Source organism: Phaethon aethereus (genome assembly GCF_964289735.1).
Source record: "Phaethon aethereus genome assembly, chromosome: 2".
In the NCBI taxonomy this organism is placed as follows: Eukaryota; Metazoa; Chordata; class Aves; order Phaethontiformes; family Phaethontidae; genus Phaethon; species Phaethon aethereus.
Genome location: NC_138582.1, coordinates 132,177,430 through 132,196,952, shown reverse-complemented (window position 1 = coordinate 132,196,952; position 19,523 = coordinate 132,177,430). Strand labels below are relative to the sequence as shown.

The 19,523-nt window shown below is 39.1% G+C and overlaps 1 protein-coding gene across 1 annotated transcript in view; it reads right to left on the bottom strand.

Annotated features, from left to right (window-relative positions):
• Nucleotides 1–18,848, bottom strand: part of RFTN1 (raftlin, lipid raft linker 1) — a gene marked incomplete at its 5' end in the record, with an annotated part of 86,851 nt that extends 68,003 nt beyond the window's left edge. Inside the window, one exon of the mRNA XM_082014563.1 lies at nucleotides 18,704–18,848. Within this exon, the coding sequence (XP_081870689.1) occupies nucleotides 18,704–18,848 (145 nt within the window). The remainder of the gene's footprint in view (nucleotides 1–18,703) is intronic.
• Between the last annotated feature and the right edge of the window lie 675 nt (nucleotides 18,849–19,523).

Sequence of the window (19,523 nt, the reverse complement as noted above, 5' to 3'; positions counted from 1 at the left end):
ATTTCCATGCAAACCAACTGAGAACAACCTTGAGATTACTGGTTTTATTCTTAATCAAGCACAGATGAACAAAGTAGGTTGCATGAATTTTATTAGGGATTTTTTTCCATACTCACAAGCTAGTTAGTAACTATAAATCTGATTGAAGCCTAGTTTCCAAACTGAAAAATGACAAGAGGATTTCAAAACATTTAAGGAAAAGGGAGGAGAGAGAAGTCAACAGTAGTAACTGTGGCTGAATACATGCCACAATATGATCTGATGTACATCTTTTATGATACATTGAAAATTGTGATTAAAAAAATCAAAGACTTGGCATAACTCAGACAAACAAGAAGATAAAACTGCCATCAAAGTATTACAATAAAGGTGTTTTTTTCCCCCAATTCACAAGATAATTGATGCATATCATAAGTACATGCCAGGAGAAATAACTGGAAATTAGAACATTTAGAAGTTTGCATTTTATAAATTCAGCCTTCAACACAAAGATCTAAATTCACTGACATACCCAGTAACTTCAAGAGAAAGGTTTTGATTTATCAAGATAGCTCTTATTCCCCAAGTCAACCTGTGCAACAGAGAACTGATAGTCTCCAGGGAAACCAAAATCCTCTTGGCAGGTCATGCCTGTATATATTTTAAACATAATACTTTGCATTAGATACACAGAAAAGGACAGATAGCTTTCTACTTGGTTGAAGGCTTTATTCAAATGTTACCTGCTGGTTTCTGTTTCTTTTCACTTTAAAACTCCAGTGTTTCACATGCATTTTCCCCTTCTGTTGTAATAGGTGCTTTCAGTCTTTCTTGTAAAATCTTATGTAGGATGACACTGTGTGCCAAGTTTGTTTCATTTTTGTAAAAGCTAGAACTGGATTCTTTCCAATCCTGTCACTAAAGTCCATATATTACCTTATTTCAGATGTTCTCATTTCTTGACTGCATCAACCAATAACATTCCTTTTCTTCAAAATGCAGTGGTACTTAATACTTTAAATTACAATAAGTAAAATATCACAGTGACTTTCATCTTTTTATCTTTTTCCTGGCTTGAAATATTTTATTTTTTAGCTAAAGAGAAGACATTTCCAAATTATGCATGTTTTTCTTATGGAAGATAACATAAAATGTAACTTCTCAGTGTTCTTTTGGTGCTCCTTTAAATCAAATTCCCCTATTTTGGAAATCTTGTAATTTTTCATAAGTGTCTGTTAAATTGTTTTCAGCCTTACTGGCAAAACTAAACAAACATTAAAGGAGCCAAAAATCTAACATATATTGTATAAGTAAGCCGTGTTACTTGAAAGAATATTCTCAAGTAGATTTTGGCCCCAGGTTTGGTTATGTCTGAAAAAGAAACTTGGGTAAGAGAATACTAGATGATGAAATTCAATATAAACAGGAGATATTCAGGGACAGGTATATTAAATTCCAAGGAAAAGGAGATATAATGCATTTGGATTTTTTTTAAAACACATTCCCACTAGTGATTCTAAGACAAACACTTCCATAGGCACCTATACAAGAGCCAGAACACACAACTGCTGTTAGATTAGAAACAGAAACATAACTGATCCATCGAACTCCATCAAACTTCCCAGGAAAACTCCAAATTTTCAAAAGGAATAAAAAGTAAATTAGATCTGTCTTCTTTTCCAATTGTTAGGCCTGTTTAGGGAACTGCAATGAAAAACCAAATGCAAAACATTCTCCAGAAAGTATTTACCATTCCTCTCAGCAATCCCGCACCACACTTCTGCTTTTTGTCCAGCTGTATTGATAATGGGAATATATTGCCATTGCTGCGAATAGTAAGAATACCTCTGTTAGGGCTTGTGAATTTCATGTGAAGAGTCTGTGTCTGTACACAAGCAAGATTTAAATCTTACTGTCACAGCAGACCTCGTATCACTCTCACAAGACTTGCTCTCAGTGCCACCGTTGAGCTGTACTTGGACATCTCAGCTGTCCCACAGCATCAAAGGGAGCAATCCAGTTGGAATGAAAGCTTTTCTGACATTTGCAGCAAAACAGGCCTGAAGAGGAAGATCTTGTGATCCACATCCTCACTGTTTAAAATTGTCACAGGAAACTCCCTCTCTGATGACATACTTAATGTGTGAAGATTTGCATGACAATGTATGAAAATACAGGGTGGCAGTAATCCTTATCAAGCAATTTCCCCAACAGTTCCTGATTAATTTGGCATGTGGAAGAGCCATGTACTACCCCATCTATGATTTTTAGAATAGCCACATAAACTAAAACTAGTTCCGGAACATATAAAGAACCACCAAATAGATCAGTTACTTTGCAATGACTTAGGCAATTGTGTCCTTTAGAAATGAGGTAAGGGAGAGTTACAGCTGTACCAAAAAGGACCTACTTTACAGTCAGTACGTTACTGGATTTGCCGACTCTATTGATACACAAAGGTGGCTAAAGATCTGATTAAAATCAGTACTAGACGAAACACTTTTTGCTGATTCTCTGCTACCTGTATCCCTAGTTACATAGTACTATTATACAAATTCCTAGAAAGGTTTTTTTTCCATCAGCATAGCTAATGAAGACGATTCCCACTGATGATGCCTTTGTTCTTCAACCTCACTGCTGCCACAGCCTCAAATTTCCCTTCTCTTTTCTTCCCGTGGATTCCTCAAACTGATGAGAAACAGTGATTCTGTGGCTATGCTGGAGCAATGCACTGTCGTGCTGGCCAGCAAGTTGTCACTGAGGAGAGTGCGTGTGGCTTCATTCTCACCTTTCTATGATCAATGCAGGTCTCTGTCCTCTACCCAACTGTCAGCTGTCACAAAATTAGAAGCAGCCTAATTATCTTCAAAAATTTCTAGCAAATTGGTTTGAAATTGTCCGGTTATAATTATTTGGAGGAATGAGACAGACAGACTGTGAGCCTTTTTTAACTCTCGTTTCCCTAGGAAACCGGTTCAGAAACAAAACCAGAAAAACCCATTGTACTACCACCTCCAAACCCTCTGGGAAAAAAAAAAAAAAAAAAATCCTTCAACAATAACGACCTGAAAAGAAAAACCTGCAAAAGGTACTGTGGAATACTGCGTTCTGTAACACCTCTAACGGTGTATATAACAGCGATGAGGCTTTCACAGAATATTGAAAACAACTAGCAAGCAATAGCTCACCACTGGCACCTAAAAGAAGTATGTCACTGCCAAACACACCACATCACTTCAACTTGGCAAGAACATTTGATAAAAAGCCAAAGAGTAGTGGAAAAGGCTGTTAAAAGTTAACAAAGCACTTCCCAAAAGTACTGTTTTGTTTTTTTTAAGCAAGTCTGCTAGAGCATGGGTGATGGATTTACTAAAGAAAAAACTTTTTCTTGGCAAAAAACACTGCTTTTTTTGCTTAGAGCAAATTTTCCTGTCAGTCTCCAGGATCTGAACTCCTACTCCCTCGTTTCAGAAAAATGTGGCCAGTTTCTGCTTTCAAGCGAAGAATTCCCACACAGTAATACCAATAGCATGCAAATCTATTATTTAATATGGGTCGTGGGAAAATGGCCACAAATTCAAGCATCATTAGAACAGAATGACCAAAGTCAAATTATAATAATTATTTTTGATTTTGCAATGAAATGGTGGTTGTTGCAATTTTGTTTGCGAAGAGTAGCAGAGTATTTCTCCAAATGTTTATGAGAAGGCATCATTTTATCTTTATTTCTCAGTGTAGTTCTGTCAGAGAAAGTGCTGTACCTAAAATATTTATTTGAAATGAAAAGGCAAGAAGCAGAGACACCTTACTTTCAAAGCTGCCACAGAATGAGTTCATGAAGTTGTTATAATCTAATCCTAAAGTAGTAAGTATATGCAATAAAGATGTAACAGATGTCCCATCCAATAGCAACAAAATTCTTTCATGGTATGAAGGTGGCAATTAAAAAGCATTATGCAGACAATCTTAAGATCTAAGCATTCCCTTACCCCCTAGATAGGATTCCTTTCAGGTTAGTGACATCAAAAAATTAGTTTCATAAATGCACATTCTTATTGATTAAATAATAAAATACAAAAGCAAATAAACAGGTCAATTGCTTAGAACCCTTTAGAAGGAATGTAAAATAAACTTTATAGATGGCACAGCGGTGTATGATGATGCATATTCACAGCCAGCATACCACAACAGAACTGTTCACTATTATTCTTGTCAGCCACTGCTAGCACGGGCAATACCTCACGAGCAAACCTGTGAAAGCGCGCAAAGCACAGTGCCTCTATGCCTTGGCTAATACTGTTTTCTCACTGTTCCTAATAATGCAACCCAAAGAGAGGTCACAAGCAGCTTCACGTGGCCTCTAACTTCTGATCATATGACAGCCCATGTTCAAGATATTTTCACTTCTGTCCATTCCCAAGCATATTCTGCAAAACAGAGAATCATTTCTAAGTCCTTTTAGGACACAAAGGACCAGAACTGCTACTGGCTAATAATGAAATATCACTGATAAAATAGCCTGAGTTTCCACCAATGGTTCTGGAAGGGTTCCCTGGAAGTATCTGTTGATGAGCAGACCAATTTCTCCCCAAAATTTACTATAATAAAAAAACTAAACAAACAACAAAGCCAACAAGTAGTGCAAGAGTGCAGCTTGACAACAAAGTCTTACAATTATAAAGTATATTATTCAGTGAACATGTGGTGAAGAACAATGAAAATAAATCCCACAGAATATGTACAATTTTATCTATTTGATCATTTGAAAGGCTTCATCAAGGCATTCAACCCAGCTGGAAAAATCGGGTAGAAGGACTACAGAGAAAGACAGATGCTACATCTGAGCTGAGCACTCCTTGGTAAATAAACAACAAAAACAAAACAAAACAAAAAGCAATTCTGAAACAGTTCCAAACTTTATGAGACAATAACTTAACAAAAGACCATTCATTCTGTCACTCTCTTTTCGTTCTTTTGTTTTGTGGTTTGAGATAAAAGTGGATGCTATTTTTTTTTGCTTACTAATAATCTGTACAATAATTACTAGTGAATTAACCCATGCAATTTAGCACTATTTGTCAATTCTTGTATCGGTTGTTAATAAGAAATTCAAGAAACAATTGTTCAAATAAAAGAACACTAATAGAGGGCTTAGCAACTGAGGAGCTACAGCAGTAGACTGCTGTTTATTTATATTTCACCAGTAACCATGTCTTGGCTTATCTCTAACTTTCTCAAAATTCCATCTATTTATTTGTAAACCTCATACCTCATTCTCTTTCAGATTTAAGGTCTTTTATCAATTCATTTGGAAACACATCTTTAGGACTTCTCACATCCTTGATGTCTTTAATTTTTTATGTGCCACATAGTACACGAAAGCCTCTGTATTATGAAACTGAGATGAACTCTTTCAACTGATGACTGTTTAACAGAGACAGGTGATACTTTTGCAGTTCTTAACTCACCTGATGACTGTCAAGCTTGTCTTTTGTGTGTTGATCAAGAGCTGCAGCTCACAGCAAAGGCTTAATGAGATTCTCTTCCCCTTGAAAGGACTGTTTCTTTCAAGAAGAATCTGTAGCTAATCAGTGAAAGTCTCAAGTTGAGAGGATGATTATTTGGGGGGAGAAGGAAAGGAAGGAAGCTGAGAGTTTTTTACAATTTCAACTAAACAGAGCTTCATTTACATGAAATAAGCCAAGTTTGCAAAAAACAATTGGCTGGAAAGCCTTAAACTTGCAGTTCCTGTACAAGACTTTATCACAATGCATGGGTTACCATTTACCAGTAAGAGCCAAACCAGTTAGCAACAGCAGCTGAGTAAGCATTGGACTCAGCTGAAACGTCTCATATGCCACCTCAAATCTGGGAAAGCCCTCACACTGCTGCTGATCCTAAGTTTATCATATAGCACAGTGTGTCACAACTATCAAATCATTTGCAAAAGCATGATTGCACACAAAACAGGAGTTTGCTGGGTGTGCAAGTTATACCACAGAAAGCAAGCTGCAATTTCATGCAGTAATTATGTCACCTGAACTCCTTGTAAGTCCAGGATATCACATATTTGTATGACTGCAGTAAGATGAAACCAAGTCACTGAGACTTGTGTTTAGTGTTTAAGATACAAGGCAAAAATATACAACATATGCCAGGGTTTTGCCAAGATATCTGAATGAACGCCCAAGGAGCTAGCTTGGGAACTGGACGCCAAGACTAGCACAGTGCTCAGCAAATGCTGGTAAGTTCTTGTCTTCCACACGAGCCATGAACATTTTCCCACACTGCCTCATCCCTTGAAGAGAAGGCCACAATCATAAGAGGAGGCCCGGAGCAGTCATAATCAGCTTTGTAACATGTTACGGCTGTGAGACAATCATGCTCAAACAGTGTTTCACCAAAAAATTACATTGAAGAGTTCTGAAACTGCTGCAGACTGGCCATGAACCAGCAAGCAGGTGTCAGAAGCACCTGGAATGCTGCATTAACCTGAGACATAATGCAAAAAGGCTCATTATAACAGGCCCAATCTGAGATTTTGCTTAGCAGTACATTTACATCTTCAGACAGAACACTTACTAGGCTACCTATGACTTGTACACACACATACAGACACTGAAAAACAAAACAGAAACAAAGGTCTCATGTAGATGATGCACTGTCACGGACATAGGATCAATACCTCTCTCTATATCAAGTCAAGGTAAAGAAAATGCAGGTCAGGCATTCGCATACAAAACCTATGCAAATGCCTTAAGAAGACTAACCTGAAGAACAGTTAACACTTGAGACACAATCATTAAGGTTTATAAACTATATTATTTTGCTGAATACAATATTCATAACCTTAACTTACATTGCACTCACAACAATGCTTGTTGCTAAAGCAACAATTCTACCTATTTATAGCACTGGGCAAAGAAAATGAGGAATCCTGCAGTTTCCATGCACAATAGATATGATAGATTTATACTACCTAAATGTTTTCAGGTTATTATTCAGACATAATTTAAATCGAATGTTGATCTTTCCTAGAAATGATAGCATTTTTAGGTAACCTTTCCCTCTTCAGTAATGAAATAAGTCTAACACACTCAGGGGAGGTTTTTCATGTCATTTTAGATTCAAAAAACAAAACAAGTTGTCATGAAAGACCCAAAAGGGATCTGAATCCGGAAATGTAAGTTGTCTTCTTCAGTACAAGACCATGTGACTGCCTGTGCACAGTACCATGGGCTTTATTCAGGCAGAACTCTATAGCAAATCTTGTCAGAATGACAGCCGCAGTCCCTGCCGGGCTTCATTGATATCAACACAACAAAAAGGCACACCTCAGGCAATGGAAGGCTCCCAAAACACTGAAAACTCATGCAATGCCATGCCTTCTCTTTCTACTTAACAAGTCAAATGATATCTGTCCCTCCATGTTTACTGTCAACCATCACCCTCAAGGTTTTTCATTTTTTGTGTTCAGCTCCTCCTGTTCCTTGATATTTTTTTCCCTATTTCATCTGCTCTACTTTCTCTTGATGCCCTCTCCTTTCTGAAAACCTTGTCTCCTCCTCCCACCGTGCATGAGTGCCCACATCTACCCTGGCAACAAAGTGAATAGAGCATATGAACTGTCACACTAACACAGCCCTCTTAGGTTTCCAGACACAGAGACATGCTGCTGTGAAGCCCCTTTCCTGTCCAAACTGTTCGAAGGGGAACACAGTGGCCAACATTATGACAGCATTATATGCAATGTTTGGGTTCTCCATGCCCATGACCTACTACAGCATGGGTCCAGGCCAGCGTGGTTCTACGTCTCTGGATGGCACAGCCATAAGTGGCTGAGGCCATCAGGGCAGTGCCTTCCCTTCTGCGCTCATGAAAAGTCACCTGGTCACATACTCCCATATGGTAGCAGCAGCAACATGGTCCTGCTCCTGCAACTCCTCTCAGCTGTGTGCATGATCCTCTGCAGGGAGCCCAGAGCATGGATGAGTCACTTTGTACTGCTGGCAGGGTTGGGAGGGGAGTTGTTCACTGGAAGGGTGTTGGGTACATACTGGCTCTTATTTCCCAGTTCAGCATGCAGCCTGCAGGATGTAGGATGCATACCTTTCATGTTCTCCCCGTGACCATACATGCAGTGCCAGATGCCCAAGTTGGGCTCTGCTGCTTAGTTTTTGCTCCAGTTAATCCTCTGGACATGCCAGTCCACTGGGGAATGTTTCTGGTGTAGGCCATATCAGCAACCCATCACCCTTTTTCCCCATCTTTGTCCCTGCCCCAGAAGTTCCAGATCCCACCTTCCCTCCTTTGCTTTTCACTTCCTTGTAACTTCTGGGCCATGTTGGTCTTCTCTGAGAAAAAAAGCTGGCAAAGGTGTTGCTTGAACTCTTTTTCTGATCCTTAGCTGCAGCTGTGCCTTCCACTCCACTTTTTCCAGCCGAGAAGCCTAAAGCACCCATGTTTTCTGGGGTGCAGCAGCAGGAAAGCTATGGCAGGGAGCCTGAGCTAGGGATGTTATAGCTCATCACAAGGCTGACAGACATCTTGATTGCTGCATTTTTTGTGGGTAAGAGTGTGGAGGCAGTTTCTAGGATTGAAGGATTCTGGCTATGAAGACCCTCTGGAGCTTCATATGAGCTGACGTGTCAGCTGAGTGTTGACAGTCTATCAAGCAGCTGACAGGGCACGGTCCTGCTCTGAACAGGATGCTTCAGCCAAAAGCCTAGGAACAGGACTGGCAGGCCATTTCCTCTGCAAGCTAAAAGGAAAGCAGGGAAGGAACAGATGCTTCCCAGGGAGAGATGCATGTTTCCTTGTTGAGAATCGGGGAGAGTTGATCTCCATACTGCAGGACTTAATCAGCCTGTACTAGCCCCCTTACTTGTCCTTAAAAGTACCTCCTCTCCAAGCCAGGGGAGCAGAAGGACAGATTATAATTCTTCCCTTTTGTCAGTTCTCCCTCTTTTTAACTTCTCAGAAGAGCAGGGCACAAGATTCACCCTCACCCCTCCCTTTTCCTGCATGGTGCGCTGCTGCTATTTTTCAGCTGCTTTTCCTTTAGCTAACAACTCAGTCCTAAGTCTGTTAGGTTTCCTGAGGGCCACTGAGCCAGCAGCCAAAGGCATCTGCCACAGGAAGAAAAAGTCAAAATGGGCATTGAGAGTCAGGGAAGAGACAAAATAACTATGCCCACCTAAAAGGGATAAATGGTCAAATGCCACAAGGAGAAGAGTGAACCTCCTTAGTTCTAGACACTCAGCTTTGCTGTGCCTCTCTGTGAGGGCAGTGTTAGGAACAGTGTTTCGAGGATAGTATTGCAGACCTCGATCATGACTTTGCCCACTGCAGATGTGCCCTCCGTCCCACCCCAAACTTGTTAGCCACTAGCCAATAGATACTGCAATCATGGGACCCCATAAGGCAACAGCCACACCTGTGAGAGCAGGTTTGGACTCCCAAAATTTCATCCAGTGATGGCAAAGCCATGGCAGTAACTTGTAACAACAGCAAGTTCTGACCCACCACACCATCCTCAGTGCAGAGAGGCAACCACTAGCCCTATCAGTCCAACCTTGCATCCCACACACCTAATACCTTCCAGTGGATGTAGGGGAGAGCACACAAAAAAGTGGAACCTCAAGAAAGTAAAGCACAGTCCATGTCTTCTTCCTCCTTGGACAAAAGTAGGGAGGGAGCAGGAGGGAGTCAGATTCTCTGGACTATGCTCACACAGTAGCTGCCACAGCTGTAGGTGGACACTCATCGTTTTTGCCAGTGGCAAAAGAGTCAGAAGTCACCAAGCAGTAGGTGCAATGGTAGCATGTACAAGAAACCAGGAACAGAAAACGAACCCAGAACAGAAATTGAACTTGTTTCTGCATGTGAAATCTCTTTACAAGTGTCACTGGCAGAGGCAATGACAAGCTACCGTCATCTGCATGACACAGACATTGGGACAAAATGGTACCTCCTAGAGTAGCTCCCAGAAGGGCTGGCAAGCCAGAAAGCAAACATTTTTCAGATACCTGTCCTTCAGGCTGCTTTGAAACACATGCAGTGGAACGTTCAGTGTAGAGGAGGTCACAAACTTTTGTCCAAAGTAAAACCATTAAAATGAATTTCATGCAGCGTAAATTCCCCAGAAGCACCTACTCCAACCTGGCTCTCTGCTGCTCTTGCACCACACTACTGGCTTAAGATATGCTGAGCCTGATACCAGCCAGTGCTGAGCTACGTGGACCCTTGGGTCTGACCCACCAAGACACTGTTACAGGTCATGAGAAACATCTAAATGTCCACACTCCTGCCATCACAATAGAGACTCTTTATTCTTCATACAGGAAGATTAGACAAATAAATGCAAACAGAAAAACCCCACATAATCAAGGTACATCTACTCAGCATCCTCTTTTCAGTATGATTACGAACAGTGACTTCTCACAGTCAAGAGCAGCTGACATCAGCAGTTTCTGTTTTCTCTCAAAGGGGGTATCCTCCAACCAGGATTAAACAATTCTAAACCCTTCATTTGCATGAGATTTTAGCCAAACAACAACACTTATTTACAAAGTAAATTATTAAGAACTCCATTAAAATTAAAATATTGCATTTATCTGGCTCAGGTCAAGGAATCTGTAGTAACAAGTCATAAAAAGACTAAGCAGATTACTACAGAGATGACTCCTAATCACTTCTCTCCCCTAATAAAACCATGAGGCATTTATTATTTGAAGGTACAAGCCACTGTTGTGATCTCCTGCTCCAGTTAAACACAGGGGAAGTTTTGTTACGGAGAAAACAGGACTGGGCCCCTGTGGGTTGAAGAATTGCACCATTACATCAGAAATGCCTGTCTACTAGCCTTGCAGACTGACAAGTCCAGCTCTGTGGCTCTTCAATAGCATCAGGAGGATGAAAACCACATGAAGATCAGAAAAACGTGCACAAGAAAAGACAGGGCCACTCAGAAAGATCATGTGCAATTCCTGAGTTGCTGACAGAAAGAAAAAGTCTCTTGGAAGTTCAGAGCTCTTTCTAGACTGGTCTGTAACTATTTTTCCATGATACATGAATGTCGTAATTCACTCGCATGTGTGATGTACGGTATGCATCTCTCGTAAGAATTCAGTAACTACATTAAGAAGCTTCAACTAACACAGTAGATACAATCAACGACTGCATGGTAAGAATGGAGTATTATAGCTACTCATTTTTCAGTCTAAGAGTGGGTACAGATTAAGAAAGTTAGCACAAACATGACTACTGCAGCACCCATATCTTTTTCACAATGTGGAACACACATAAACAGAAACGATCCTGCAGATATCCCTTCCCTCCCTAGTCCTTTTTTCATTGGCACACACCCATTGCCCAACTACATATGCAGAATCCATGTAGAAAAAGTAGCTATTACACTGCTAGAAGTATTTTGGGTGAGATTCCCTAAAAGCATCTAGAAGAAAACTATGTTTTGCCATAAAGCAAAATGTGAAGGACTGAATGTTCATATCCTCATGAATTAATCCTCTCAATAATATAAATGCATATACAATACCTAAGTGTCCATATGTAGTACATGTATTATCGGTATACAAATACAGATATGCCTATACATATAGAAGAGAGAATGTGTGCATAGTCTACTATAGCAAGGATCTAGATACAATAATTATGGAAAGCAAAGCTTGTATTTAGAAACAAGAATACGTCTAACAGATTTTACTTGAGTTAATGCATCCTTATTAAAAAGACAACAATGGTAAAGAAGTTCAAATTATTCCTAACAATTCCTTAAAGAAATTACATTTATGATGTAATTTATTGCATTTATTAAACTGCTAACATATGGAATGCTCCTTTTATGTCAACTTGCAAGTTTTCCAAGACACAAAAGTAAGTTTTATAAACTGCTACAGCATGAACATTTCATTTTGCTGTGACTTACAGTGGCAAGTCCTGAAGAGTTACATATTACTACAGACTGTAATTCACTTAAAATACCAAGAGAAGCCAAAAAATTTCATTTCTTCACATCTGCATTAATGGAGAGGACTGAAGCCCAGGTCCAGCAAACCCTTTATGCTGATTCTTTCTATCATCTGCATATTTTCAACTGCATATAATCAAACTAAATTGAATAGGATACGTACATGGACAAAGCTTAAATGAAGGGGAAGCATTAGCAGAATCTGGGCTATGCAGAAGTAATCCATTGGCCTCTTCTGCTCACAGTCTTATTGCTGTGAATCTGTTACATATTAATCCCTTCTGAATCAATGTTTTAGTCTGTTGTACACGATCTATACACAGTCTGGTTCAAGCTATCACATCACATTAATAAGCTAACAATATTTTGCCTTGCTAATTTTGTTTCATCACTCCTGAGGACAAAATGTTGGTAACAGACCTGGTCAACTGGAAATACAAAACTCAAATGCTAATTGCATTTATGTTCCTTTGCTCACAGAAATGAAAACAGGAAATTAAATAACTTCACCAATGGGGAAACAATTGCTTTTCCTAGTCTTAAATCAAATAATACCACCTGCAAATGCAGGGTTGGAAGGTTTGTTCTTTTTTCAGACATACAGTCACTTGCTCAGGGAACTGGGGGTTTTCTGTTTGCTTTTGATGGGTTGTTTTTTAAGTAAAGGGTGAAGAGAAACAGAAAGCAGGAGCTAGGCACAAATAATTGCTCAATGCAATATAAAAATTACCAATCAGAGGAGACGGTAAGCTCTGAAGTCAAAGACAAATATTACATTCTGTAGCAAACAGAATTTCCTGATTAAAAAATGCATTCATATTCTATAGGAAAAATGCCTTCTCTATCCTCAACTCGCACACTTCCCAGTGCATCACACTTCCAACTTCCAATTAGACTACTTCTTTCCCCTCTCTGAGGAGAAAACTGATCTTTTCATTAATTTAAGCCTACACACAACTGAAATTTAATCCCAAATTAAGAATATGTCCAGAGTAAAATGTTTCTTTAACTACTGACTGTAATAATTAGGCCTTTTATGAAGGTTTATTAACACATTATTTGTGTCTTTATTAGGAAAAAAAGCAACAATAAAAATCAAAAGCCCAGCCACAGCAGTTGCAGTAAGATTGCAGCAAATGTTTTTGGAGCATAACTGGTTCCAAAACATTATCGTGTAGTATCCAGAAGCTTGTCAGAACTTGAAAGACAGATACACTTTCAAATTTTTTATATATATATATGCATACATATAAATATATGTATGCACATACACACACAATATTAAAAAATTCCTCAAATCAGAAGGTTTTACGTGTGTAGTAAATTTGTTATACCAGGAGTATTGTCCTGGTAAAATACATGTCCTTGAACAACAACACTCAAAACACTTAAGCAAAAATTAGTAGAAATGTTGAAATGTAACTAATAACCTTTTTTTTTTAATTAATTTTCTTAATTTTGATTTTTTTTTTTTTTTTACTAAAGACAAATTCTTGACAATAAGGATAAAAATCATACGTCCTTGTATTCACATTATAAATTAAGAACTTCTTTGGGACATGTGAAGTATTGCTATTTTTCATTCTATCAGTCAAAACATCTGGATTTTAGTGGTTTTATAGCACAAACCACTTGTTCAGAGTATAGCTTTTCCCCATTTAAAAAAATTTATACCCCCATTTTATTCTCATCACATGGCTAGCATATGTGTTTCATGCCAACTTTATTCAAGGCCAAAACCTGTCGTAATTCATCAGGCCAATGAATTACTATAGGAATGTAAAGCAAAGAAAAAAAAAAATCCAATCAAGTCAGGAAAAAAACCCGAAACCAAACAACCCCAAAATACCAAAAAACTCCACACTATTCTGAGGAGAAAGGAAGAGATAAATAACTATCAGATTCCTGGTTTCTCTCAAAAGGTCATCGTAACTTAAAAGAGGTGGGGAAAAAGAAATAAAGGATGAAGAAGAAAGAGAGCTCCGTTTCTGTACCTGTCATTGGAAGTGAAGTTTTTCAAAATAAGTAGATCAGATAAAAGCAGGAAAGGAATGCAGAAATGCAGACTATTGAAATATTTCTCTTTCAAATGAAATACCAAAACAAAACAAACCAGCTTGCCCCACGGAGTCATTGTTGAAAACATGGTTGCTTTAAATTAAGGCTATTCCATTTGTCAGCACATGCCCTCCTCAGGTTTGCTCACCATTTACCTCTTATTTCCAATTAAACTTGGAGATGAGAGGTACAAGACGACCATTATTCATCCCCTTTTATTTATACAGAAGGATGCAAAATAAACAATTTTTTACTTCGGGAGGGATATAATCTTTTTGCGTTTTTTTTCCAGTAAAGGCGTCTATTACACATAGACCGTAATTTCTCTCTTCTGGCTTTGTAGCAAAAGGTTTGCTGCAACATTAGTCTAATGCTACTGTGTCTTTTACTGTCCTCAAATTTTTTATTGTTATAAAAGTCACTCATTGCCACCTAGCATTATTAGTGTCCCAAGGTCAGTGCGAAGGCAGCCAGTTGAGCAACTCTTGAAGCAAGGATTAGCCAGCAGAGAGCCAGAAGAACATTCAAATTGCAGATAAGAGCTACTGAGAGTAAGTTGTTAGAAAAGTGTGCACCATCTCCGAGACATTACCTCCCCTGTTGCATGCCACCACTGGCAGTGTCAGGACTCCGAGACAGAATGACTCAGGGGGAGCAGCAGAAGAAATGTATGAGGGTAGAAACCTGTCAGAAGAAACTGGCTGAAGGTGGAGGTGACACAGGACTGGACTGTACAGTAACAGCTGAAGAAGTGAGCTGACAGCAAGGTGGGTAGAGCTCAGGAGCTGGATGAGCACATTGGGAATGAAGCTACATGTTGCAGTCAGGGCAACCTAACAGCCCAGTGCTGCCAACAGGGGAAAGATCCTGCTCTTCCTCTGCACCTCCTCTGGCATTTTGCTGACCCAGCAATGGGCCATCCAATTTACAAACCTATTAATGTCTGCCTGACAAGTAAAAATATGTGATGATTTTAACGATTTAATTCAGGTGAAATCTGAAGGAGCGCAGCAGTCCACAAGCTCTGGACAGTACAGATGACTAAAGAATAGAGCACAGGATGACGTCATCCAGGGACAACACCGAAGACAGACAGTGATTTCTTGGAAGAGGCCATCTTAGCAGAGACAAGAAAGTTAAGGCTCATAAGCTACATTATAAAAACAATAGGAAAAACAAAACGAGCATACCCACCTCAAGGTTTTGAAATGCCTTACCGAAGTGCTCCTTATTTCTCAAGTGCCAAACTACACTAGATGATAACCCTTTGCTAGTATCAATTATCACACTTGCTCAAGAAGTAAAGGACAGTGGCAAATCTAACCATTTTAATTCTGAAGAACCATGCAGATTATGTGTTGTGGCATACAATGGAAACTGATGGGTTTTTCATAGCCTGCTTTCCTTGAAAGCTTGAGAAATCTTTCTCTAGACACTTTACCTTCAAGTATGTCCATTCTGTAACATTGGGAAACATCAGAATGAAGGCTACGCTTGCAACCTTAATTCTGTCTTTTGCATCTATGCATTATATATACAGTAATTAAATAAGTGATCAAATGCTGTTTTCCACTGGACATCTGCATCAGTGCAGAGCAAGGCTCAACTTCAGAAATGAATAAAAATGTATAACAAAGGAGCATATTTCCTTACATTCCTTCAGCTGTGTATGTCAGAAGGTAAACAGTAACCAAAGACAGCAAAGTTAAGTTTATGGCTAACATAGCAGAAAAATGACAAGCTGAACAGTATTTTATCCTGGTTTTCAACAAAGTGATGCTAAGGGAATGAGTTCGTAACAAGCGTGAGCTGATTTAAAGAAGGTCCTAATTCTTTTCCTGACTGCATACTCCCACCACTTCTACCAGCTCCAACATTCTTCAAACCCTTCCACAAGACACTGATCTGGCAGAGGATAGCCAAACAAAAAGACTACATAGCTTTCTGCCAGATCCATGAATTAAATCTATTCACAGAGCTGACAGGAGGCAAGAGAGGGGAGCAATATCTCCCCACTTACAGCTACAGAAAACTTACATCCACGGAAGTGATCTCTGATTATCTGGATATCAGACTTGAGAATACCTGCAGTTCCAAACTGCAAATATGACCAGCATCCACCTTTAGATGTAAAGTCAACAAGAGTTGCTTTTGGAACGTGAAAAAACGCTAAGGACGTGGAAAACTTCTGGCAGTAATCTGTATTAGCTCCCACTTGCAACATGAAGATAATCACATCCTTCTCACCATTAAGATTAAACACCTATGAGAGATATGGTTATCAGAGCAGTAAACGTCATAGAAAAGCACCAGAGAAAAACGAGTACCTGTCTTCAGAGCCAGGCTCAGTAGTGTTATAAATAAGGCCTGGAATAAGGATACAATAAAATACTCTGCAGCCACTCATAATTTAGCGTGGCTTATTCTAAAAACCTGATGTAGGAGAAAACCTGTGGAAAAAACTATGTCAGGATATATACGCACACTGAAAAGGCTAAAGTAGATTCACAGAAGACAGACTTCACAATCCAAATGTTCTTTTTATGCAGCTGCGAGCACTTCATTTTTAGAAGTGTCTGAATTCACACAGACATAGGTGAAACACTCGTCACTAACTCTGGTTATTTCCGGAGGTTATTTCTGAACAAAAATATAGATGAACCAGCAATGCTGTCACCATTGAGAAAAACCTGGAACATCGTAACACTACGTAGTGCAATGTGAGCCTTCACACAGCGAATGACATGAATAGGGAGGGAGCTGCCTAACCACAAGCTGCTGCCCTGCCAACCCTGAAAGCACACAGTCGTGAGTGATAGCAAGGAAATAAACAGGAACAACAGCTCCATCGCCTCCTCATCTGCCTATCCACTGGCATCTTCCAGAGACTGGAGCGATGGGGACGCAACATGCCAAAGCAGAACTCAGTGGGAACTGGACAGCTTACACTCTTTGGCGAGCCAAAGAATTTGATAAAAGTATTTTTACTTACAGTCTCTTTAAAAACACGCCTCCTAAAATCATAATGAAACAATTTATGATGAGTAAGAAGAAAACGTACAAGTATCCATTTAATGAGACTTGGAAAGTCTGGGTTTATTTTTTTGCACTGTGCCAGACATCCTCTGTGCCTCAGGCAAGTCACATTGCTGTCGCACGTACTGATTCTTCCTCCATACAGAGACAAAGATGAAACTTCATGAGGTATCAGGAGAATGCACATGCTAAAGCTTGTGAGATGATCGGACAGAACAGTGACGAGCATCCCAGAAAAGCCCACAGAATTGTCCTCAATATTAATTCAGTTTCACTAATGACACAATGTGCAGTACATCTCAGTAAAAGTTGTCAAACTACCAAAGGACATAAACAGTTCACTGTGAAATAAAAACACATAAACGTAGAAACAACTGCAATACATAAACATGAAAAAAATTCTTCTCCTATTTGTTTGGTGCTCTCAATAACTGCAGTGCATCCCGATTAGTGCAACAAAAAACCTAAGAATCCACGAGTGTGGGAGATAGGCACTAAGAAAAGTCTGCAAAGGCAATATTTCTCAGCTCCCATATTACCTACAAAAGCGCACTCCTGCCCAACCAACTATTCCAAACCTCCACCTTTTTCCAAATTCAAATTCACTTGCAGCAAGTTTAAAAAAAAAAAAACAAACAACAAATTCACCTCACTCTAGGCTGAACATACTGAACTGCACTAGAGGTGTCACATCAAGCGACATACCAGCAGTTCTGTCTCACATGGTGAGAGATGTACCGCTTTGGCTTTTCCTTTGACCTGACTTGCAAAACAAGAGAAGTAGCAGCATACTGCAGGGCAAAAGCATAGAGGCTCTACCTGGCATCCTGCCAGCCAGCTATAACAGATTTTGGTACTGTGTTGTTTTATATATAGCAAGAAGCAGGTCCCAGCCTTCTGCTCAAGCTTCAGATTTCCAAATGGTGTGAGGAGTAATTGCTTATAGAACAGGCTAATTTTGAAGTGAAAGAGGGCACAGCGACGGTGTGAGCAATACTGGCAGACATGCTTGATGTCAATCAAGAAGGAAAGAAATGGAGTATCTGTGGATTGTCATGTGAATTAAAGCAAGATTATTTCAGACAGAAAAAAAAAAAACAAGGTAAAAATTGCATGAGATTAGACCTCCACCCCTTTGATATTTTAGATCTTCAGCGTCTCCCACTATCCTGTTTCCACCCACATGGGTGCACCTGTAAGTACTTGTAACCACACAACAGTTATTTAAGGTAAGTTAGCAAAACTGAAAACACTAACTTAAACCTCTTAAAATACTCCTGAGGGAGCACAAGGGGAGGAAGAAAAAAGAGCAGTGAAGTTTGTAACTTGGCAGACCTGAATCACTTTACCATATGAAACTTGGGTGAAATGCAAATTAAGAAAACAAACATCCATATTGGGGGGGGGGGGGGGCATAAAAGAACCTAAAATCTGATAACCTACAATTAGCTCTAAGGTTAAAAATTTACGGAAAATTCTCAGTAAGATCTCTGCATGTAAGCATTATGACTGAAGAGAAGGCATTTCCTTAAAGAAATGAAGAGCATTTTTAAAATGTAACTACTATTCCAAAAACATTATAGCACCATTAACATGTTAATTTGAATAGAAAAAATATAAAGAAAAATATTGTGTACTTACTATCATTTAGTGTTGTGAAGTCCAGAAATCTATATTCATAGCAAACATCTATCTTGGTTTCTACCTGGGGCCTCTTCAAAGTTGAATAGATATTACCAGGTCGTTTTTCATCATGCTTCTCTAGTTTGTTCAATCCACAACCCATTTCAGCAGCTCCTGATACAAAGAGGAAAATGCATGAACACCATTAATTTTGTTTTTTTCTTTCCAGTTTCATGCACCAAACTAGTACATTATTGTGATTTTTAGTTTTTAAATACAAGCTACCTACAAGGTAAATGAAACAGTATTATTAAGTAAAACACTCAGATATAACTGAAGTATGTATTACTCGTATCAACCCTCAGGCATGCCATTATTTTATTGGAAAACTGACAGTTTAATATATGTATTTTGCATCTTTCAAACGTATTCAATAGTATGCTCTGAAAGACACGTATGCCATTATAAAAAGTGGCTGAAAATGCAAAATAACCTGCTAATAGGGCTTGAAAATAACAATTTCTAAATATGTAGTTACTATGAGAGCAGATAGTATTATCTTTTACACAGATCTCTGTAACATTCAAATTAATATCTAGACTTGTAATTCAATGGAAAAAAGCAGGTTTTCAGAGAATTTAGAAAACTACCAGCATTTAGAAAACTACCTCACTTCCTTCCACCTCATTTTTTCAGGTAAACCACAGGAAATAATGGCACTTTATAGAAGCCATCTTCAAACCAAAGAGGCACATGACCACAGAACAGGACTAGATAAATCTAGTTCTCTTTAATAACCTGCCAGCCCACAACACTTTAAAGGATTACTCCCAACAAC